Below are 25,341 nucleotides of genomic sequence, written 5' to 3' on the forward strand. Positions count from 1 at the left end.
ATGTACGCGTCCTACTGTCTTAGCTACCTGTGTGTGTGTGGGGAGGGTGACATTTAAAAGCATCATCCTCCTCCATGTCACATGGCTTCATTGCTTCTGATTATGCCGACGTTATGATGGAGCAGGCAGTAAACAACCTATCTTTCTCAGTGGGACATCACACCAGTACCATCTCTCTCTTTCTCTCTTTCCCCCTCTCTCTCTCACACTACAGGTACTGCCAGCCCCAGCCTTGCATGTCACTTGATTTGTTAATATGCTAATAGCAGTGAGCCTTGGTGCTTTGGAACAAAAGGCCCCCTTCGATCCTGCCACTGCACAGGATGTTTAATTATTGTGAGTTATTACTGCGCCCAAGTGCTTATCGTAGTTGATTTTAGATACTTAAGACGCTGATGGCTGAGAAAAAAGGAAGGTCGTAAATAACAACGCTGTGAAGTTTTTCAGATGTTTGTGATATGGCTCGTCTCCTGCTTACCTGCTTTGCCTCACTCTCTAAAAGCTGGGTGTTGTACTCAGTGAGGAAGAGAGAGAGGGATACAGGAGGGTGCACAGTGCTCTGCCCGTACAGGCTAGTTGCATAATTGGGAAAGAAAAGGTGTATCGCAATTCTCTCTATCGATTCACAAAACCTGACTTTCATTTAGACTCATTTTCTGTAAAATTCATACACACCCAGAAAACATTAGAAACTTTAGCACCACAAAGTTTGTGGAGGAAAGAAATTGCAGGATCCACTAAAGCACAGATGTCATATATTGGCCACACATTTCATGTATATGGATTGTTCTTACGGAATTGGTTAAAAGTCAAAGATGAAAACACATTTTCGACTTTAACTGAGTTGCAATTTATACTAAAATCTTTCTACATGGAGTGACCCTGTATCCTAATTATGATTATTTTATTAAAATAAATATTAAACATTCAGTTTTGTCACTACTAAAACAATCATAAACACTGCCGAAACTTTACCAGACATTTCAGAAGTAACTTTCAGTAGTCACAACTTTAGCTAACTCAAAAATGCTAGTCAGTGCATAAAAATCATATCTTAATTGAAACTCCAAAAAGTTCATGTAATTGCAGTAAATGTGCTTCGGTAGTAATGATTCTTAATGTAACACACTGATTTTTATACAATAAGATCTAAGTGCTCCATGTGGCCATGGGTGAGAGGGATGCAGTCTTACTTCCTGCTCAGAAATGCAGGGTTGTGGCTAAAATAAGGCTCTGCCTATTTCCCCTTTAGTATTGGTAGTGGCATGAAAATGTGGCTAGAGCATTTTTGAAGGTTTTTTTTTTATTTAAAAACTCATAATGACTTTAGATCTTTTAACTCCACTTATCTTAAAAATATAAATTTTCAGTTTTCACAAGTTGAAATTTAGTAGTGGTTAGACTTTGGGACAGCCACCTTCCAATATAACGTACTTGAATGATACTTTTGAATATATTTAGTGTATTATTATTAGTATTGGAGATCTTCCACTTTGGAGATTTCAGACTCAATACACCTGGCCCTATATTCAAAACCCCTGAAGGCCTTCATTATCTCGATCAGGTGTGTTAGATTAGGGTTGGAGCTAAACTGGGCAGAGTGGTCTCCAGGACCAGGATTGGTCACGCCTGCTGTACATCTTAAATGACTTGAAATCGATTCATGAAGTGCTTAAAGATAACAACCCCTCTTGCATAACCAAGGTACGGCTTAAAAGTAGCAGTAGAAGCGTCTATAATGATGTGTAAATTTACCTTTTTCATTGCTTGTGGTATTGAATGTAGTTGAAGGGGTCCTCGTAGCCTGAATGGAGATGTAGGCACTTCAGACAGCAGCCATGAGGTAGTTATCATTGAACTTCACTTGAACTGCAAAAAGGAAGGGCTGCTTTCAGTCGTTCACTGCCTTCCAAGACATGCTTAATTTCCTCCAGTGCTTCGAAAAGAGATGAAGCACAATCACATGCTTTTCTCCCAGTGAAAAGAGAGAATATTGTGTGACCATTTAGCAGATAGTTTAACATTTTGTGACCTCGAGGAAAAGATCCAGATACTTTAGCATTGAAAGTTAAATCAAGAGAGCAAAAAGCTGTGCTGGATCTTAGCATGGTGGCTGTTTTAACACAGGAGGTGGAAAACCACAGGTCCTGGAGGGCTGCAGCATTGCAGAGATTAGTACAGTGGACCCAGATAGACTCGTAACGTGCTTGCCCATTAGCTGGTGAGTTGGATCAGTAATGTTAAATCTGGAAAAAACCTAAACTTTACAGTGCCCAGCACCTCCAGGACCTAAGTCGGGCAGCGCCACTTTAACAGATTCCTGCTGTTCCTTTAGGATTCTTATGTCCTCTCTGCTCCCCTGTGTTTGCATTAACCCTGCAGATTAGCTCCAGCAATAATTCCTTTCTAGGTTTACCTCAGCTTATCGATTTCACAAAAATGTACCACTGCTGTGCAGCGCGCTTGTATAAAAGACAGCCGACAGAGGCAAAGCCCTTGTAAGACTGTTTACTCTGGACAGCAATCTAAATGAAAATCTTGGCAAACATCGACTGCCATTAAGGAGAGGAGTCGTGGGTGTGCAGGTGGAGTGCTCTCTGGAGTCGTGAGCAGCCTGGTGACATCTTTGTGCTGCTTTGGCAGGGTTACCATGTAGTGGTCAGGTGATGAAGTATTCAAATCCAATCAGCCAGTGGTCGAACACCTCTGATAATCTGAGGTATTTTAAGAGATATGAAACGGGGAGTATTTTTGAAGGGAGGGCAGGCATTTGCCATTGCTTGGATGTCAGGCACAATGGGTCCCATGATGCTTTTTTGCCATAGTTGTCTCTTTGCTTGCTTTGATTGGATGAGATGGGTTATTCTTTTACTGTGCTTCCTCCTTATGTTTCATAGTAGTCACTCACTATAGTTGGCATTGCTGTCAAGATGACAATGTATTTAATCTGCCTCCAAATCCTTTGATAGCTTGTCTGTGTGTGCAGAGAACTAATCACACTGATACAGAACTAAACCAGTCAATCATAAAGAAGCAAGTCAAGTAAATTCAGACAATGAGGCAGGAATTCAAACATAAGCATGCAGGTTTCTCAGGTTTTGAAATCAGCATCCTGCTGGATCTCGGTGACTTTATTTTGGATTTCAAAAAAGATGACACTGGGCACAAGGGGCGTGTTGGGCGACCCATGGAAGACTTAAGAAAGCAAATGTTAACAAGAAAGCAAAGCCAAATCCTTGAGTTGAATGAATCTGACATACAATGCAAGAACAATTTTATATCCAGGAAACTTGGCAAAACAACAAAATACACATCTTAGTTTGTGAGAGGTAGCATTGTGGTCTGGTATATCAGTCGAAATTCTACCTCAGGTATGAGTTTTCTCCAAACTGTTGTACCGGGATGCCTCAAATAAGCAAGGATAATGACAAACAAGCAGTGCAAACTATTCTAACATTAGGTTGTTGGGCTTGGTATGCTTCAGACATGTTTTAAATAAAAATGAAAACGTAGCATTTCCACAGTCATCTCTCGCTGTGTTTTTGAGGCAACAGACATAAAAGAATGGTCAGTTTTTTGGGGTTAATCTTCATCTAACATGGTCACCAGAGCGCTTTTATTTACTCTCACACTGTCTAAAAAGAACTGCCTGAAGTTTTTTCTTGTGTATGTTCTTGGGAAAGGTCCTAAGAAAAAGTCAGATTTCTGATGTTTTCTTAAACCACAGCTCTTGAATGAGCTCCGTTGTTCAAGTGGTTTGTATGTGAAGCACACATGAGACAAATTTCTTGAGAGATTCAGCAATGTTGACGGATTTATTTATTTATTTATTTTTTATTTCTTTGTCCACCTTAAATGGTGCCTGTACATGCCGCAATGTAACTGCTTCTCCATTTAAGGTGGAACATGAAATTTGATAGCCTTAGAAATTAAGATATGACCCAACATTTTAGCACCAAATTTGCAGAGTCCTCAGGGTGTTAGAAAGCAATTTTGACAGGTTTATCTAGCAGCGGGCAATATAAAAATATTTTATCATATTTATTATCGTGATACACAGTATGCATTTCCAAGCATTGATACTTCAATACGTCAGCTAGTCAGAGCATGTTTCTTTACAAAGAGAGCACATTTTGGCCTATTTAATTGGATGTAGTGCAGCACAGTATGTGAAATATTTACTTTTTTCCATTGCATGCGTAATTTTTCTTAACAGATTTTAGATGTGATTCAAAGTGCATTGTGCCTTTGTCAAAATCTTACCTAAGTATTGCGTATCACAAACATTTCTTTTAAGTGTTGTTATGCTGTTAATATACAATTTTTTTCATATCACCCAGGCCTGAGTATATTTTGTTTATTTATATATTGTTTAGTTCGGTTTTTACTATTTTGCACAATATAAATATTTCACTTTAATTTGGTTGTTAAAACTGGTTCTTGTTTAAAAGTAAAATGACCAAAATATACCAAAACCATTAGAAATTTTATTATACTGTGATATAAATATGTTGCCCAATAATATTAAGAGCCCAATTAGACCCACGCTATTCAATTCTAAAATTACCAGACATCCTTCTTGAAAGAGAATAATATCCATAACAGAAATATATGTGGGACTGTTTTAGAATTTATGCATTAAGAGGCACGTGGCCTCCTCTGTTCTGTGGTCCACAGGATGAAGTGTGGCTCTCAGCTGCCTGTCAGATCCAAGAGCCAGGGTGGGTGCCTTGCTATGAGCATCTATCCTCTTTGATATAGAGCACTGAGTTTGATTTGATGAGGGAGAAACGTAGTTCCTGCATCTTCAGCTGATGCATTCGAGTCACACCCCTAAAACCAAGTGGATCTTTGTGTGAGCGTTAACCATTCAGTTCCCGTCAAAGAGTTAGGAGGTGGGCTCTAGCTGATTACTGGATGGTATTGTGACCTGTTCACTCGCTGAATCCCGTGCAGAAATCGAAGGCACCTCTCTGCAGTCTGTGGGGGTGGCTGTGCAAAGTTGATGTTTAATCGATAGTGATGGATCAAAGTGGTGCACCCCTCTAGCCTGTGGTAATAGCACGTTAGTGTTCGCAACTTCACAACCTCCTTTCATCTCAACACTCTCTCTCCTCACTCTCTCACTCTCCCTCACTCACAGCTCAGTGAAGAACCCTCATGCTTTAGGTGCTTGTCTTCATTCCTCCACCCTCCCTTTGCACTGCCTCACTCTTTAATTAGCAGAGGGAACAGAGTTCAGCAATGCTTGGACTGACATCCAAAGACCATGAACCATCTTTAGAGAGATGTAGTCATTTGCCACATTCCTACTCGGCAGGGAAAAAAATCACAGCTCCTATAATGAAATGGCATATTAAAATATATGTAGCTAAATGTGACATGCCTGGGCAAATGTGGGTAAATTAGCGTGTCACTGGTGAAATCAGATTCAACTGCCTCTTCAGGTTTGATAATTCTCAGAGTGAAATACTGAAGTTAACTATTATCCTGTCAAGGCACAGCCGCAGATTGTACACCTCTCAGTCTGCCCGACACTCAGAGTGATAGTCATAGACTCTCTACACAGAGAAATTGAACAAATGCTGTCCTGTGAGTGAATACAAATCTTTCACACATTGCTGTGGGGTGGCCAGTAAATAAATAAATAAAACCTTTCTAGAAGCTATGAATGAGATCCTGTTCATCATTTGGCAGGGTGAGGAAGACTCTTTCACCATCACTTACAGGTTGTCAAGTGTCCTAGCTGACAAATGTCTCACAATATATTGGTGTGGAAAAGCGCATCTATTTCAAAGAAAAACTCAGAAATGGAATGTTTATCCAGAAAATACTGTGATGTCCTTTTGTCCCCCTGTGAAGTTACGTGGTTGTTATTATCATTCGGCATTTGTCCAAGGTGTTTTAAAGGTCGTATAGTACAGAAGGTAAACTAATGTGCAGGAACAAATTAGCCTTGCGCCTCCACTCTCCTGCCAAACTGTAACCTTAAATTTTTGCTCGACCAATAGCGAGCAATATCTGGGTAATCAAATGGTCCAGTTGATTCAATGAAGGAAAATGGGTTAATGGAAAATGTGCATTTTCAGCTGAAACCAAGAGCAAAAGCTTTTCTTTTCCTGCATTTCAAAAATCTATCTAAATTCAGTATCAGACTCTGCAGGGGAACATTATTCAGATTGAATAATTGAAAATGTACCCTGATTAAATGTATTGATCTGAAGACAGCAGAAGTTTTTAAAAAAGAGTAGCAGTTTTTGCAGATCTTTTCTTGCAGGTGATTCTCTGACTGGATAAAGACATTTTTATAGACTGCTAACCCAACCAGGAGCCTGTCTCACAAAGCAGAATTTCTCATTTAGACAGTTTATATTCTCATTAGACGTGTGTGTGTGTGTGTGTGTGTGTGTGTGTGTGTGTGTGTGTGTGTGTGTGTGTGTTTCATATATATATATATATATATATATATATATGAAATGTGTCATATATGATATATGGATATCAAGATTATAAAGCAAATATTTCTCTAGTAATATGGAACCAGTGACAATGTTGTTTTTTACTGTTATAAATATTGCATCATGCTTTCATATGCACACAAAGATTACTCATAGCTCGTATCTAAACCTGTCATAATGGAGAAAGTTGAATAACTGCTGAATAGCAGGTTAACTGCAGGTGCATTTGTAAGGTTTTGTGAAACTGGAATTTAATTTGGAGCCCTGTCTAATTTGAAATAGCTTTTATGGTGCTCACAATGACTCAAATTGATTACTCAGTTTAAAAATGAATATTAAAAAATTGATTGGATTTTACATTTTACAAAGCCATGTTTGGCAGACTGAAGTGGAAGCTATTGAGCATTCAGATCACTTTTGTGTGTAGCACAACATAACATTTTGTATTTGCAAATGTTTGAAATTGTAACAAAGTAAAAAACATGTCACTTCTATGTCTGTGACACGCTTTAAATGCTTCAGATGTTCGCTGGACACTGCTGCTAGCTTGACACTAAAACTACTTAAAATGCATGATACTGGAACACACATTTATTAATTTTTTGCCACACAGTATTTTTGTTTGGAGCATTCTAATGAAATAGGTCAAATTGTGGTTCTAGAGTTAAAAATAAAACTATTAATAAAAAATTATGTATTTAGACAATAGAAATTTACGATTATGAAATTATTTGAACTCGAGACAAATTAAAACAATAATAAAACTAAATGTATAAAATCATCATTTATACTTTACTTTCTATTTTCTGTTATTAATTTGTGGAAATAATGTTTTTTTTTCCAGATTTTTTAAAGATCTTTTTGATTTGTTTGAAGTGAAGTTTAAAGGTTAGTTTTATCATAAAATCATTAAAAAATTCTTTCCCTTATTTTCATGTCTCTACCAAAGCAGTTTTAGTCTGTAGGCGGAGCCTTATTTTAGCCACACCTCTGTGAGAATGCATCCCTGCAGTTAGATCCCATTTCTTTCAAGTAAGTTTCCAAAGGTCTGAAAATCAGTGTGTAACATTAGGACTTGTCACTAACAAAACATTTTCTGCAAAAAAGTTCCAAGTTAGTTAAAAGTTTAAATTTATCTTTGACTTGGAACCATTTCGGTAAAATGATCCATATAAGATATATGGATTTTAGTCTGCATAGTACACTGTTTTTCAGTTAAGATTAAAGAGAGTTTTATAGAGGCCTAGATTACTCGTTTAATCATTAAAATAATGACTAGGTGACTTTGTGAGACCAAGGCCCCAGTTGGTTTTTTGTGCATTACAAGGGAATATTACAAGAGAATACATGATCTGTATCAAGTGCACATACCGAGACACACAGCCGACACAAGAAAAACGATTCATTGGTATTTCTGAGTGACAAATATTACATACAGCTAATTTAATCTGACTGTGATAGATAGATAGATAGATAGATAGATAGATAGATAGATAGATAGATAGATAGATAGATAGATAGATAGATAGATACTTTATTGATTTGCAATGTCTCTAAATTTAACATGCCTCTGCTGCCCCTTATTATCATCATATTTTATTCTGTCTTCATTAATTTGGCACAAAGCTCCTGTTGTCTGAAGAAGGGGGAAAATATTGACTTTTTCCCTGAATTTCAACTAATCTCTCTGCAATTGTAACAAATGGAGTTTCCTTCTGTCGATAGGTAGAATGTTATGAAAAGCTGATTTCTAAACAGTGTTTTTGTTTGTTTGTCTTTGGTACGGATGGCCTATCTCCCACTCACCGCCTCGCTCTACTTGGTTGTGTCTTCTAGGGGAGAGGCACTGGCCGGTGCGGTCTCAGAGTCACCATGGTAGGAATGGCAATTCTGTGTAGTTGAGTGTGTTCTCCCCCCTTTGGCCTCTGACGCTGGCCTCTGTCTGTGTTTGTGGTGGCTGTGTAAGTCTGTGTACGCCCACTCCTCACCATGTAGAAATCTGTGCAAATGGTCAGCTAGATCTGTTCTGTTTTCATGTGTGTTTCTTTATTTTTTATTTCTTCTCATTGAAAGCCCAGCATTCCGTTTTGCTTAACCTGCTCCTTCCCCTGTAGTGGCTCTGTTCCTCTGGACTCTTATCTGTCCCCCAACCCCCTCGGAGTCTCTCCCTCAAGCTTTGGACACCTTCGGATGCTGGCGTCTATGCAGGGATAAAGACAGCTTTATTGATGATGTTACTTCTTATTAATGAAAGAAGACATCAGATAAAACTGTGCTTATCCTTGTTAGCGACTCGACAGTGCTCCTCATCAAAGGAAGATCTTGGCCTTGGGATCTTCATAGCAAATCTGGTATGTGGGACGACTGTTTACAACAAGAAAAGAAGTCTTTCTGTTGTTGTGTATTCTCTGTTTGGGGAGTAAAAAAACAAGAATTATTTCTTCTTCTTCCATTTTTTAAATGGTATTTGTTTCATAATGCCATTAGCGGTGTTATATAACCTATTTAGGCTGAGTAAATAAAAACAAACAAGGGAACACGCAATGTGCCATGAGCTTTTATGCCATAGTGTGCTAAGAATGTTTCCGCCATGCATTAGTATGGGGTCAGCGTGCTGGGTTATGGGTCAATGTCCATTATATTACTTGCATGCCCATGATATTGTTAAATGAGCCATTGGAGTGCTGCTCATTCTGACCCCTTGAGATGGGTTATATAGTCGCTCCATGAACCTATCTGTGTGTAGTTGTCAGTGTGGGGTAAAGCACTTTGCAAGCGAGCCCTGACTATTATTTACACATCAAGCTCTTTTACCTCGATTGCCTTGGGCTTACCCTGACTCCCAGAGTATGAGTGACTTTAACAGAAGGGGTCCTAGGAAGACTGTTGCTGTTACTGACACATCACATTATTAGAAATCCATCATCAAGCAGTCAGGGTTTTATTTTTTTGTTCTTTGTTTGTTTGCTTTTTAACATGTTTATGGCAGAACAGAGTCAGACGCAGGCGGAATTCAGTTTGTCAGTCCAAACTGCACGTTTTTAGGCCAAAATCTGCCTGCATGCATGACCATTATGGCATTTAACATTTTGCAATTAAATGTTAATGCTCTTTGTCTGTCGCTAAATGCCAACCCCCAGTGGCTCACTGGCCCCTTCGTCTATCAGAGCAAGAGGAGAAGGGCAGGCCGACTGCATTCGGCCTGTCAACACGCCCAGTGGGGCCCGACCCCGTGCCTCGCCCAGCCCAGCCCCACATATCACACGACTTTGGTAATTAAATGGCATGACCATTTATTTTGCATGGTGGCAGGGGGGAAAACCAACAGAATAAAAAAGGTTAAGCTTGTAAAAAATTGAGTGGTGATTCTGCTTTTTGGCCACATGCTGGTCTAGTCCACATGCTGGCTCACTGAAGCCTAGATAAAAAGACACAAAAGACTGAACTCCACAACGTACAGCCAATAATTTGTCAGTCAGTTGTTTCATTTGGAGATGTTGTGAGCAGATGGCTTTGAGTTTTGTTGTTTTCTTCTTTAATCAAATGTGAACTACTATTTTTCAACTTCACAGTACTCTTGCACATACTGAGAATCATGACTATCAGTCAGAAAAACAATGTTGATTTTTACCAGACATGATATAGAAGAAGATTCTCGCTTGACTTCAGATTGTGGTTATTAAGGAGGCAACTTTGTGTTGCAGTTGCATCCAAACAAGCCTGAGTTGGCCTGGGGGTGACGGCAGGGAACACAACACTGGAGGCTACACAGCTGTTCATGCAAATGTTCCCTTATGACCTTGTTTATTTGCTTGCACTTGATTTTTTTCCAAGGAATATTTTCATGATATTTATATTTTTATTACAACTATTCAAAGAACAGACATAAATCGTATCATGAATTTCACGTCTCTGCTGGAGTTCAACTACTGAGGTTTAATGTCATTGAATGATTCATGCAAAATGAGATATTGATGTGTTTTGTGGTAATTGCTTATGCAAATGACAGACGTTTCAGTTTTTTGGGGGGGTGGGGTGTTTGATTTCGTTAGATTGTTTGTGTCGATGCAACAATATTGGACTAAAAGCCTTCCAGCCTTAGCTGAACTTTGAAATAGGTTCTGAAAGATGTCTTTAAGGAGTGAGCAAAAATATAAAAGTGAGCGTAAAATGACTAAAAAATGAGATGAGTATTCCAATAGCCTAATGTTATTGAAAGAATATAGCATACATATCAACTACGTCACTGTGTGATGTTGATTGCATGTTTTCCTCTCGTGAATATGCAACAAAAATGTCAGACTACTGAATCATTGGTGTACCATCTGGATATTATGCGTACTGGCAGGAGTGTTGTTGTCAGGATGTATTAGGCGTGAAGCGGGAATGTGTGCGATGTGAGGATTCATTTGCTGTAGGCGCTGGATCAGCGATCGCTGCTCTCTATACTGTTTTTGTTTTGAAAGGCCAAACCCATCAACAACGTGGGCTGTACATGATTCACAACAAAGTGGACCGCATGGCAAAACAAGGGTGGCTTTAACTCTGCAAGACCAGCAGGGCCCTATGAATGTTTTTAATACCGTTTTTAATGTCCCTGTGAACTAGATGACTCATAGCAATGGATTGACCCCATCAGTCCTCTGGACTCAGCAGGTCAGCTCTTTCAGCTGAAGTCTGATCTTTCGCCTGAATTCTGTTCTCCACCCTCTGAGGAGCAAGAACTAGAGATGTCCAAGTCAGGCTGATATATATATATATATATATATATATATATATATATATATATATACACACACACACACACACACACACACACACACTTTTTAGACTCTTCATATATTTAACAGAACATTACACAGATGATTAAGTACATTTTTCCAGTTTGTCCACTGTTATTACAGTCTGGACTCTGGGGTGGTCAGCTTTTTTGTTTGATTTGTTGATTTCCTTTTCTCAGTTACAGCTTCTTGACAGCTACACATCAGTCCCTAGCGCTGATTAGAAGGATGGACAGAAACACCTGCATATTTTTCAGATCTTGAAAAGATGAAAGCTTTAAGTACTGTTTATATGATGGTGAGAGTTTGGTGGTCTGCCAAGTCTTCCAAGTCTTTTCTTTTATTATTCTCTCTAGAAATTTTTTTTACTGGAAATTAATTAAATAAAGGGAAGTCACAAACTGTATGAACTCAAGCTGTATGAATGAAGGTAAGAGTGATATCGGTGATGAAAATTGGAAGCAGCATTCATGCAATGGATGTTGTGGGATTTTCATGTTGAAGTTTATGTAATGCCTGCATTTACAAAATTAAAATAATTTTATGGATTATTGAATGTAAAAACATATTCTCTAATTATCTTTATACTAAGCTTTTGTAGAGCCAGTCACATATTTTGCATCAAAACTGATATTTGGAATTGGTCAAATTAGAGGCTGCCGACTGAATTATGAACCATTTATGATGAAAGTCAGCTGATTTTGATTCATCAGCTGCTTTGATGGAGCATTCCTATCACTAACAAAATTGTACAACTTGCTTATTTACCTGTAAACCTTCAAAAGTAAAAAGCATCTGCATGACAAAAACCAACTGCTCACACAAGTCTCCTGATTAAATTTCACATTTCTCCAGCCTGCCACCCAGAAAAGGAAACACAGTAAGAGGCAGGCGCTCCTGGAGTGTTGTAAGTTCATCATTAACTTAACATTAATGGCCTCTCTGCTTTGCTGCAGCTCCTCCTTGCTTAAATGACTTGTGGGCTCGTGGTCAGAGTGAGGCCGAGAGTGTGACAGCGTCTTAGGCTGGGAGAGCGAACCTCCAGCTGCAGCCGAGGCTTTAGCTTCCCAGCTTCTCAAAAGCAGCTAATTGGTCCCTAGATTAAAGCCAGATCACTGAACTGGACCATGCTTCTTATTAATTAGGCCTTACCATCAAGTTTTGAGCTCTAACTTCTTATTCACCTCTGTTTGCACCACTGTACACACAGCCATTTACCTGATATATGCTTCATTTGGATAGTGTGGCTGCCTCTGGTCCTTAACTTTTTAATCACTTGAACTATGCTGGTATGCTAATTACAAGATGTTATGGCACCAGAATGACTGCTGATTAATTTTTCAGGGTATTTTAACATGTAGATATATACTGGACAAGAACGTGGATGTTCCAACTCATCCCAAAGATTTTCAGTTGGCGCTACTTGGCAGTTGTACTGAGGTGCTACTTGGCAGTTGTACTGAGGTACTTAAAAAGTATTTTAATAGTTACCCCATTAATCATTACAAGTAGTGCCTGTTATATGACACTGGTTCCCTAGATTTATATCCAAGGTGCTTAAAGGAACATACCAGCCAAAATGAAAATCTACATCTGTATTATATTATAATGTATCCTTACTTTTATTAATATAGTGCCTTTCTTGTGTTTGAGGATACTTTACAATTATAGAAAATTAGGCAGAAGATACACAGGTAACAAAAAGTCATGATTGTCAGACACATGTAGACATTACATTCAAAGAGGAATATTAAGAGCATAGTGAAAACAAATACATCAGATATGTATACTAAGACTCAGAAAACCACTCCTGATGATGTACCTTCAAAGTTGGAGAAACTACAACTGCTTTGTGGATTTTTGGGGGTGGACTATATATTTTTTCTTTTGTTAGCAGGTGAAAGCTGAAGTAAGGCAGATACCTAATGTTACTGTAATGAAGCTGAATATCTTTTTTTGCAGCCTAATAACTGGTGATTGTCTTCAAATAGTCTTTGAATCAGACAAAATGGATTACTCAAATGACAGAAATGATTCATCAGATGAAGTGGACTAGCTACAGTTATCAAGGTAGCTGGCTTTCTAGATACCTCTTCAGAATTCAGGAGTATAAAGCTGCACTACAGAATACTGTGTAACATGATCCATCTTAAACTTTGGAAGTTGCCAGAATGCCTCTTTAACTGACAATGACTTTATTCCAGTATTGACAGTATTGACTTGAAATTTTTTTTATATTCCAGGAAAATCTGCAGTATTTTAAAGAGAGACCGAAAGCTAAAGAAAATACAACCATCTAACCAAACAAACCTAACATTACTGCCCTGGCCAATAGATGTTTTGTTCTGTCTGAATGTTTACTGCATGACAGATGTAAATTGTGAACAGGGACAACCGCAATAATCAGGGACAAACAGCAGTAATCTACAAAAGCGTGATATGGGGTACATGCCAGAATGCAGACATTTATCACAGGTTCCTAACAGGGCCGTCATTGCCAGCTCAGAATAGCTGCCATTCATCATAACTCAGTGCTCAAGCCTGCCACTATCCCTTGATGGTCTCTGCACAATTCACACAACACTTGATCAGGCCAGTCTGCTGCTGACTGCATCTGCCTCCTGCAGTGTATACACACAACACACATGTATGCACTGCAAACCAACAGGCATGATGACTAATGGCAAAGTAAATGTAGTGAGGTCCTTCAGAGACAGAGAAATAAATGTCAGCAGTTGATTTAGCACCAGGCGTGATCTTATCAGTAACGTGCATCAGAGCTATCTTATGTAATATATCATTGGTAATACATTTATTGCCTTTGCAATGTTTAACTCATTAAAATCTGTCCTCAGAGTAGTTGGTATGCATGCATGTGGAATGTATCAGGAGCTTCCTTTCTGCTACTATTTGGTATCACTGTATAAGAAAAGCACCGTTTTATCTTAATTGGTGGATGCACTGTTAGCTTCTGAGTGAACATGCAGGAACATTCAGAATGCAATTCAGATCACAAAGGGCTTATTAGGTCCTTTTGGGATATTCCTTTTCCTTTTACAAAATGGCAGTTTGAAAACCATGAATTTTCAGCTTTGTTAAGCTGAATCTAAAATACATGTGACATCATACAGAGATATCACACTATTAAATGAGTACATTCACCTAGCAAAACGAGAAGCAGCCTTGTTTTTTTTCTTCATAATTATAAAGTTGATTAGCTTCCATAGCTTCTTTCTGCCACCTGTGCACCTTTAGCCAGTGTAATAAAAACTAAGTCAGATATTTTAAATTGATTTAATCTGTTGTTTTAACTGTGTGTGAGATGTTATGACTCTGTTGAGCTGCTAGCGAGCATTGAGGGGCGAAAGTGGATGGGTAAGAACCCCCTGCTTTGAAAACAGTTCAAACCTCTCCACAGACATGGCCATGCTGACAAAAACTGTGGGCACAACTGCAGATTTTGCGATGTAAAACAACCATGAACTGCCACAATTAAAAGATATAATTTAAACACAGTTAAAACACTTGTAAATGTTGACTTGCTTGCTTTCCTAAAAGATGAAAATCACATGTTGTTTTTTGTAAATCATACACATTTTCAGCAAAATTCCATCAACACTGTTGAAGAATAAAATGTATAGTTCAACTGAGAGAACTCCAAAAGAGGTGAAAACTGTATTTAATTCTACTGTGAAAAGGGGACGAACAGCACATCATGGCTTTTGAATGTGAAAAAATGTATACATGTTCTTCAGTGTTACAGTAAGTTTGCCTGTGCTTACGTTGGTTAATGTGTATTCAGCAGTTTAATTGTTTCTCCCACATTAAATCCCAATGCAGACTAACATCTCATCTCTGTCATGTAGAATGCAAATCTCTGTTGGCTGTTGCTATACATGATTGGCGGCACACATTTCCATCACCATTGCTGCTTAAATGTATATGTACTGGCTCATTCTGCATATTGTGATTAACATTAATCTTACCTTTCCTCAATGCCTCATTCTCCTATCCGAGCACTCATGTTCTGGATAAGAGTCCATTTTTTGTTCATGATTTGGTTTCTTGATCTCACTAGCAAATCAGACCTGTCATTGCTTCTTCTGCAGGCACCCATCAACACAACTACAATCATCTGGGTCTCAGTAGCCCCACTCGAACACCTAAAAATGGTAAGAACCACTGTTTCCATCACAACGCAACATACCATACAACAGAAGCAAATGCACTGCTAAGTGAAGCATGTTTTTCAGTATGTTGTTTTTTTTTTTCTGACTGGCTTGTTATTTTATCACCACCTGCCTCCAACCCTGATGGTCTTCTTTGAACAGGCCAGTGGCACTGTCCATCTTCCACAGAGTCAGCAGCAGGAAAGCACAGTGCTCCTTGATTTGAGTTAATGTTCTGTAGGGGACACGGTCCACTCTGCAGGCCAGAGAGGTGCTCAGAATTCAAATTCTTCACCTGGCCATTCAACCAATTCACAGCTAACAAGCCACATCTAATCCATATGTGATATTATACCTCTCTAAATAAAAATTCAGGACATCTTGTTTACTATGGAAGTAGTGGCACAGTGGTAAAAGTACTGCATACGATGCAAAGATCACTCTGACAAATTGAATGCATTAGTGTTCTTAGAAGCATGTTTATAATTTAAATCTTATTCTGATCTCATCTTCTGTTTCAATAGGGTAATATTAAACCCAGTGTGGGAAAGTTAACATTCACCATTGCTAACTTGGTGCTAACATAGCACTGAGAACCCCATAGACCGGCTAGCAGAAATCTTTATTGCAGTGCTGGCATACACAGGCAAAAAATTACACTGCCTCATTTTTTTCCAGATTGTTTATACAGTTTGCTTTGACACTCACATGGCCAACCTTAACTAACATTATGTACAAGAGTGACAACAACTTAGTTAACTTAAAACTTTCTTTTCTCAATTTACGCCTCACATTTTAAACTCGTAGTTGTTCACTGCCGCGTGAGATGTTCTTTGTCCGCAGGGGGTGATAATATTTGACTAATTTGCACATTGTTACACAGATGTGATGTACTCCATACATGCCTCTAACGGAGCTGAACCAGAGGGGGTACTGCAGAGGTGGAACCAACCACAATAATGATCATCAGCCCAATCAGCTTTTAATAAAAAGGGTTTTAGAGTGTAGTAAAAGGCTTTCTAGTTTATCTTTTCCAGCACAGTATTTTGCAGTCTTTGTAAGGCAGTACATGCTTGGTATACTTTCTCTTTGCTCTTTTCCTGAGTACTCAATGAATTTGTCAAAATAATCACAAGACTTCTTGTTTAATTTTAAAATCAATACTGACAGCCCTAAGCAAAACAAGGCTTCAGAAGATTGTGGTGGCAGGCATCACAGGAACAGGAGAGATGGATGTAACTGAAGCGATAGGAAAAAGAAAATCTTTTTCAGCCATTATTTTGTTTGAACTTCACCCAGGGGAGATGGTTAAAACGATCTGTCACTTAAACCTTCTCTTTCTCCTCAAAAGCCTTTTACTTGTAGTCAACTTTTGCCTTTGTAATCTCATTTTAAAGTGGAAAAGGGGCTAGTACAGCCATTAGGCCTGCGCAGTGCACACACTATACACGATGCGTTTTTGAAGAATCGAGGCAGATGCAAAAGTCAAGTCGTGCAGGGATGACATCTGTAAAAACCAGCTGACACAGTATTTGTACTCTATCGATGTTTTTTCTCACCTAATGAACACACGCTGATCAAAAGCTGAAGGAAGACCAGGGAATAAGCGTACGCTGGGATAAAGCTCTTGACTGGCGCCCTTAAAATGCGGAGGCTAGAAATACTCTCGCTAGCAAGCGGCAACTGCTCATCTTGTTAGTGAAACGATTAAATCACCGCCTTTGGTGAGCCGCTTCAATTCGACCGGAGGGGAGTGAGAAGATGGATAGCACTCCCTAACAAGCTCCAAAGATTTTTCAACAGATTGGTTGTTATATGACAAAGCCCGTTATTGCTCTTTTCTCAGCGAGGCTAATTCTGTTTATGGCATTGGAACTTTCTCTCAATAACACTGCATCTCATCTTGCTGTGGTGACATTTGTATCTGATATTTGCCGTAACCTTTAAGACATTTTGATTTAATTAAGAAACGAAAATACTGTGTTAATAACAATGTTTAATCCTGAAAAGAAGAACATGCAGCATTACAAAAACATTACAGCTGGTTTTGGCTGCGGCGTGTTCTTTCTTTTAGTGATGCACCGATCCAATATACTAGATCAATATTGGAGTATTGGCACAAATTTTATACATACTAAATTAATTGGTCAGAAGTGAATGATCCACATTTGAAACATAGTCACTACATTATTGTATTCGCTGTTATAGTCAAACAGTACTTAATTCTGTCATCTTTAAGAGATATGAGACGACTTTTGCTTTAGATCTGCAAAAATCCACAGGTGTTTCTGTCCATCCTTCCACTGTAGGAAGACAACTCAATACTAAGTCTGAAAGGATGTGTGGATTTTTTTCAGTTAAACATGATTTCTGCTTTTTTCTGAGGCTTTTATTATTTAATTATAATTATTATTATTTAATGTCTGGTTTGATTAGAAATTAAATAAACATAAGGTGGTTTGCACAGTGCTGTATATGCACATACTTTGCTACTGGGAAAACTGCACGGATTTTGGAACAGTATCAGTGTCGACCTATCTGATATCCTACCAGAATCTGTATTGAGACCAAAAGCTGGATCGGTGCATCCCTACTTTCTTTTACACAGCATCCTTACTGAAATGCATATTTTTGTTTGCTAGCTCACAGATCTCTAAGGCATGGTAAGTTGTTCTTTACCGCAGAATTACACTTGATGCCCCTCACCCCAACCTCCCAAACCCACTCCTATTTCTACTCCTCCACACTTAAATAAAGATGAATGCCTTGCTGTGCACTTTGCCAGCAGTAGCTTCAGATTAAAGAAGCAAAACCCACAGCATGTGCTGAGCAGAGTGTAAAACTGGAGTGGTGTTGTGTAAACACTCTTCTCCTCTCCACCGCACCCCTCCCGGTTCCCGGTGTGTCGTTTTGTCTCAGATCTGCGTTCTGCGGCATCTGCCCTATTTTTAACCAGGGCTCGATCCCTGCCCGCTCTGACCGAGTCCAGGCTGGCGTGACGGGGACACAGCCCACAGGGACGGGTGGGGGGGTGCAGCAGTAGCGGCCGCTTATCCTCCTCCACAGCTCTCACTCATATCACATCACTGACAAAACAAGGGTCATTTACTAAGGAGGAGCTTGAAGGCCATTTACCAGGACATAACTAAGCCAGTCTCTCACAATGGCTGATTTTAGCCACCAGGCCACAGTGTTTATCCACTGATTCCCCTTGCTCATGACCAGTTCTGTGATGGCGCTAGTGCTACTGCAGTGTCAGTCGGTCTTGAGTAGGTGTTGTCTTTTATCAAAAATTATAAAATAGTTTGAAAGTCCAGAGTTTTTCAATTTAATCTGCTGCATCTGTACTCTACCATCAATTATCAAATTGTGTGTTATGTTGTACTTAATCTTCTGAAAACCTCCTGACTCAAAACATACTTAAAGTATAAGCCATTGGGCAGTTGTTAAATATAAATAGGTCGCAATTTATTTGGATGGCCCACTGTAGATGCTCTACAGATCCTTAAATCATTAACAACCTTTCTGGTGATAATCAGTTGATTATCAACAACACTACGGTTAGGTTTAGGGTTAGGAGTAAGTGTTGGTTTTTGCTTTGGGGTTAGGTTCAGGTTGAGGGTTAGGGATTTAATAAACTCTTTCACACTTACCTTGAAGTTCAGTTGTGTTTACTGGACACTTAGTTGAATGTTACTTAAAGATAGACTGATGTATTTACAAAGCATCTGCAGTGGACCATCCAAATGACACTCAATTTAAAGTTTAGTTGCATTTAATGGATATTTAGTTGAATGCTACTAAATATATACTGAGCATTTACAAAACATCTACTGTGAATTAAAAACTGCAACCATTACACTGTAATACAGGTAATAGGACAAGCCCAGAAACATACTTTATTCAACTACATGACTGCTTCAATAAGGTTTTATGTGCCGTTGTGTTCTAAAATGTATCACAACACAATTCATAATGTACAAAAACTGAATTCTGAGCATTATAGCAAGACATACACTAACATTCAAAACAAATTTAATCACTTGTAATGTTAATAATTCACGTTCACTAATAACCTGCACAGTTTAGATTGAAAGCTAAAAATTACAGTAAATCCCTATTCAAACTGGATTAGTTTTACCTGGGGAGGAGCTGTAATTTGATGAGATCTGTGATTTTAATCCAATCTGAATCTAGAATGTCCATCTTTTCTAAGTAGTGGAATAATTCCAGAGCAAATTATCTTCCATTATTCCTTAAACTCAGAGATCCTTCAGTGACAGTAGTCCATGTAGGCAGATGTGAGAGAATGTCCAATCCAAAGGTCTTTATTAAATATTCATGAAAGTGTTCTACAAAAATGTATTTTACATTAATAATTTCTGATGTAATCTAGCAACTACACAATGGCTTCTGTGGCTCTCTAAGCAATAACCCTATCATTGGGAGGCCAAAGTCATCAGTGATGCCACATCCATCTGTGGCTGGGAGTCTTAACAGTGCATAATTGACCTCACGCTTTCTGGGTGGGTAGGATGGGCTTCCCTCCATCACTCAGCACAGTGCTAACCAACGTGGGAGTCAGTTAGCTGGCAGTTAGTGTTCTCGTCCAAACGTGTTGAGCTGTCCAAAAATGTTGCAGTAGCAAAAGTTTGAAAAGATGCAGGTGCGTTTCTTGTGTCTCAGATGAAGCACTTGCTTTCCTGCAGCATCTGGGGAGTCCTAGCTAGCAGGTGGAACTGGTGATAACTGAAAAAGTTGAAAATCTTAAAAAAAAAAAAAAAACATATTTATTATAAATGGTAATTAGCCATAGAGTATAGATAGAGATTAGGTTGAAAACTCTGGAATATTCCTTTACAGCTTTTACTTCTTCCCAAGCATTTTTCTCTTGATATGTCTTTTGGTCTGCTGTCTTGTCATTCTCTAGAGAACACACGCATGAACAGTATCCTCACATCGCAGACGGAGCCATATGATCTGTCCTTCTCCCGCTCTTTCCAGAGCCTCTCACACCTGCCTCCATCCTACGAGTCTGCCATGAAGGCCGACCTCAACAAGTACTCCTCACTGAAAAGACTCAGTAAGAGCCAGTTTCTCATTCTGCACGCTGCTGAGCTTCAGGCATTTCATCAGGGTTGGGATCAGTTTCTTTTAAATGCATTCATTTCAGTCTCAGCAATTCAGTTGACATGATGAAACACATCTCATAACTGAAATATGCTGATACATTTCTAAGCTGGTTCCGAAAACAATTAATTTCATTCACAGCATAAATTGAATTTATCTCCATGAGTTGTTGGAATTGATTCCAACCAAGCATTCTGATAGTGCCTTACAGTCTTTTTTGTTGTATTTGTAGTCTACACTACATGCTGAGATCATTTGCTTGTTGCCTTGTAGTTAGTCCCACTGCCAGTCTAACAAGCTCATTAAGGTTTTCTGGAGGCAGTTGTATTATATTAGGGTTGGAACAGTATTCTGCAGGAGGATAGAAATCCAGGAACATGATTTGGCATCTCTGTTATGAACACTCTTTAAGTGGTTATCAGTTTCTGATCTGACCCCATCCTTGCATAGATTTATTTTTATGTTGTCTTTCCTGTCATCAGTTGTCTGATTCAACTCACCAGATAACTATCAAATCTCCCCTAAGAGAGGAAGAAAAAGGAGAAAAGCAGAAATACTTTGTGCATGTGATCAGAAAGTTTGGCACATATTGGGATGCGCTGACATGGAATTTCTGCACAAATAACCAATAATGAATCATCACATTATCTTAATGCCAATAATCATGAGTTAAACTGGGATTTTGAATGTAGGAAAGCTCAGTTTTCCTAAAGGGTGTCATAGTAGGGTAGCTCAGCCCCATTTGTCATTCACCAAAACTAAGTTAACTCTATTTAGCAATTTATCCATTCATGTCTTTATTTTTTGGCATTTTAAAGTCCTCCGTACAATTCATACATGAAATATGCAGGTAGCATAAGCTGGATAAAGATGAGTCAAAGATTAAGTTTACCTAGCTTTGACATAGCTCATTTCTATTATTTTCTGGAAAGATTATTTAGCACATGCTTTTATCAATAGCAGCTTACAAAGGCAGGTGAATATAACATTACGAGTCTTGCCCATTGACTCTTATTATTATCTTAAAAACAGGTGCTATATTAACAACATTAGACCAATACTAATAATTAAATGTTATCATTTATCGGTGCATAGTGTATCAACCTCTCATATGTAGGGCACTGTGAATTAATGACTGTGCTCCAATCATCTTATATAAGCCTGTAGTGCATGTATATAAGTGAGTGCATGTAGGAATAAATCTTTAACTAAAGCTGTCAGTGACGAGAGTGATATACCTCTATTATATATGCACATTTATATCACGCTGCGAGGGAGAGCGCATATTTCATAGGCCCATTATCTCTGTCAGACAGCTCATGCCTTGTTAAAACCCCAGTTCAGAAACCCTATTTAAAGTAAAGATTATTGGCATTCAGCGTCAAGGCTGGTGATTAAAAGCCACCACTATTTTATTTTGCTTGTATCACTGGAGATAACTTATTTGTGGCCTAGGCCCACTGTTCTATTGATCTAGTGGATGGTAGGTTTCTGCTGTGCAGTATCATCTAAAGTCGTAATATTCCCTAAGTGAAGAGTAAATACAGCTAAAGGGTTGTGTAATTGCATATGGATTAGCCTAGAAAAGGGTGAGCACCTGCATAGAAATGGGAGTTAGGGTCAGGGGGCATGTCCATACCTCTTCTTCTTCTTCTTCTTTCGGCTGCTCCCTTTACGGGTCGCCACAGCAGATCTGCCTCCATCTTGCCCTATCCATTGCCTCCTCTACTTTTACACCAACCATCTCCATGTCCACCTTCACTACATCTATAAACCTTCTCTGAGGTCTACCTCTTCTCCTTCTACCCGGCAGCTCCATCTCCAACATTCTTTGACCAATATATCCACTATTCCTCCTCAACACATGTCCAAACCATCTCAACCTGGCCTCTCTGGCTTTATCTCCAAACTGCTCCACCTTCACTGTCCCTCTGATCTGCTCATTTCTAATCTTATCCATCCTTGTCACTCCCAACGAAAATCTCAGCATCTTCATCTCCGCCACCTCCAGCTCAGCCTCCTGTCTTTTAGACAGAGCCACAGTCTCCAAACCATACATCATAGCAGGACGCACTACTGTCTTGTAAACCTTCCCTTTCACTCTTGCTGCTATCCTTCTGTCACAAATCAGCCCTGACACCCATCTCCACCCACTCCATCCGATCTGCACCCTCTTCTTCACCTCTTTTCTACACTGTCCATTGCTCTGGATGGTTGACCCAAGGTATTTGAAGTCATCCACATTTACGACCTCTACTCCTTGCATCTTCACCTTTCCACCTGCCTCCCTCTCATTCACACACATGTATTCCGTCTTGTCTCTACTGACCTTCATTCCTCTCCTCTCCAGTGCAAACCTCCACCTCTCCAGATTCTCTTCCACCTGCTCTCTACTCTCACCACAGATTACAATGTCATCTGCAAACATCATGGTCCATGGAGCCTCCTGCCTGACCTCATCTGTCAACCTTTCCATCACCATTGCAAACAAGAAGGGGCTCAAAACTGATCCTTGATGTAACCATACCTTCACCTTGAAACCATTTGGCACTCCAACTGCACACCTCACCACTGTCTCACTATCCTCATACATGTCTTGCACCACCCTAACATACTTCTCAGCTACACCTGACTTCCTCATACAGTACCACAGTTCCTCTCTTGGCACCCTATCATATGCCTTCTCTAGATCCACAAAGACACAATGTAGCTCCTTCTGACCTTCTCTGTCCTTCTCTACCAACACTCTCAATGCAAAAACTGCATCTGTGGTACTCTTTCTAGGCATGAAACCAAACTGCTGCTCACTTATCTGAACCTCTCGCCTTAGCCTTGCTCCAACAACTCTTTCCCATACCTTCATGGTGTGGCTCATCAACTTTATACCTCTGTAGTTACTGCAGCTCTGCACATCACCCTTGCTCTTAAAAATGGGGACCAGTACACTGCTTCTCCACTCATCAGGCATCCTCTCTCTCTCCAGGATTTTGTTAAACAACCTGGTTAAAAAGTCCACTGCCTTCTCTCCTAAACATCTCCATACCTCCACAGGTATGTCATCTGGACCAACTGCCTTTCCATTTTTCATCCTTTTTAAAGCTGCCCTCACTTCCACCTTACCAATTCTCTGCACTTCCTGATCCACTATCTCTCCCCCCCGTTGTCCTCCTCTCTCTCTCGTTTTCCTCATTCACTAGTTCTTCAAAGTACTCCTTCCATCTACTCAACACTCTCTGTTCACTCACTAGTACATTTCCCTCTCTATCCTTTATCAGCCTAACCTGCTGTACATCCTTTCCAGCTCTATCTCTCTGTTTAGCCAAATGATACAAGTCCTTTACTCCTTCTTTACTGTCCAGCCTCTCATACAGCTCATCATAGGCCTGAGCTTTTGCCTTTGCCACCATTCTTTTCGCTATGCGACTAGCCTCACAGTACTCCTGCCTACTTCCTTCATCTCTCTGGGTATCCCACTTTTTCTTAGCTGCCTTCTTCTTCTGAATACTCCCCTGGACTTCCTCATTCCACCACCAACTTTCCTTGTCTTCTTTCCTCTGACCAGACGAAACACCCAAAACATTTTTGCCAGTTTCTCTCACCACCTTAGCTGTAGTTTCCCAGTCCTCAGGTAGCTCCTCACTGCCCCCAAGGGCCTGTTGCAATTTTTCCCTGAACTGCCTGCAACCATCCTCCTCCTTCAGCTTCCACCATCTAATCTTTGGTTCTGTCTTCACTCTCTTCCTCTTCTTTGTTTCTAATCTCATTCTACAGACAACCACCCAATGCTGCCTTGCTACACTTTCCCCTGGTACCACTTTACAATCTCCAATCTCCTTTAGGTGGCATCTCCTGCTAAGGATATAATCCACCTGTGTGCACCTCCCTCCACTCTTGTCACCCTGTGTTCTTCCCTCTTCTGAAAATACGTGTTCACCACAGCCATTTCCATTCACTTTGCAAAATCTAAAACCATCTGACCTTCCGCATTTCTGTCTTTCACACTGTACATACCCAGCACCTCTTCATCCCCTCTGTTCCCTTCACCAACATGTCCATTGAAGTCTGCACCAATCACTAATCTCTCCTCTCTAGGGACACCATCTACCACTTCATCCATCTTACTCCAAAGTTCCTCTTTCTCCTCTAACTGACAACCAACCTGTGGTGCATATGAACTGACCACATTCAAAATTACACCATCAACCTCCAACTTCAGGCTCATGATCCTGTCTGACACTCTCTTTACATCCAGAACACTTTTCCCAAGCTGTTCCTTTAGGATTATCCCTACTCCATTTCTCTTCCTCTCTGCACCATGATAGAACAGTTTGAATCCACCTCCAATGTTCCTGGCCTTGCTTCCTTTCCATCTGGTCTCCTGAACACACAGAATATCTACCTTCCGTCTCTCCATCATGTCTGCAAGCTCTCTGCCTTTACCAGTCATTGTCCCTATGTTCAGAGTCCCTACTCTATCCTCCACACTCCTGCCTTTCCTTCTCTCTCGCTGCCTTCTAACCTGCCTTCCTCTTCTCCTCTTTGATGGTCTTTGACCTACAACAGTCCTATTTCCACCGGCACCCTGCTGGTCAACAGCACCGGAGGCAGTCGTTGTTAACCCAGGCCTCGACCGATCCAGTATGGCAATCATATTTGTGATCCACATGATAGTTTTGGCACAAGTTTTACGCCGGATGCCCTTCCTGACGCAACCCTCACCATTTATCCGGGCTTGGGACCGGCACAAGAAGTACACAAAGTAAACCCCTAATGGCATGTCCATACCACTTTTTGAAATTACAT

At 39.8% G+C, this 25,341-nt stretch overlaps 1 protein-coding gene across 10 annotated transcripts in view; it reads left to right on the forward strand.

The window, feature by feature from the left end:
• The window catches only part of LOC108424875 (protein shisa-6), an 87,352-nt gene that overhangs the window by 51,489 nt on the left and 10,522 nt on the right, over positions 1-25,341 (forward strand). The window contains exons 5-8 of one of the 10 annotated variants that reach the window (XM_017693146.2): positions 8,295-8,333; positions 15,349-15,411; positions 18,051-18,071; positions 20,339-20,491. The exons of 1 other annotated variant lie outside the window; for it this stretch is intronic. In XM_017693146.2, the coding sequence (XP_017548635.1) occupies positions 8,295-8,333; positions 15,349-15,411; positions 18,051-18,071; positions 20,339-20,491 (276 nt within the window). The remainder of the gene's footprint in view (positions 1-8,294; positions 8,334-15,348; positions 15,412-18,050; positions 18,072-20,338; positions 20,492-25,341) is intronic. 8 more of the 10 variants (XM_017693148.2, XM_017693147.2, XM_037544402.1 and 5 more) reach the window with 8 other exon arrangements.

This window comes from Pygocentrus nattereri, chromosome 13 (assembly GCF_015220715.1).
Source record: "Pygocentrus nattereri isolate fPygNat1 chromosome 13, fPygNat1.pri, whole genome shotgun sequence".
Taxonomy (NCBI): domain Eukaryota; kingdom Metazoa; phylum Chordata; class Actinopteri; order Characiformes; family Serrasalmidae; genus Pygocentrus; species Pygocentrus nattereri.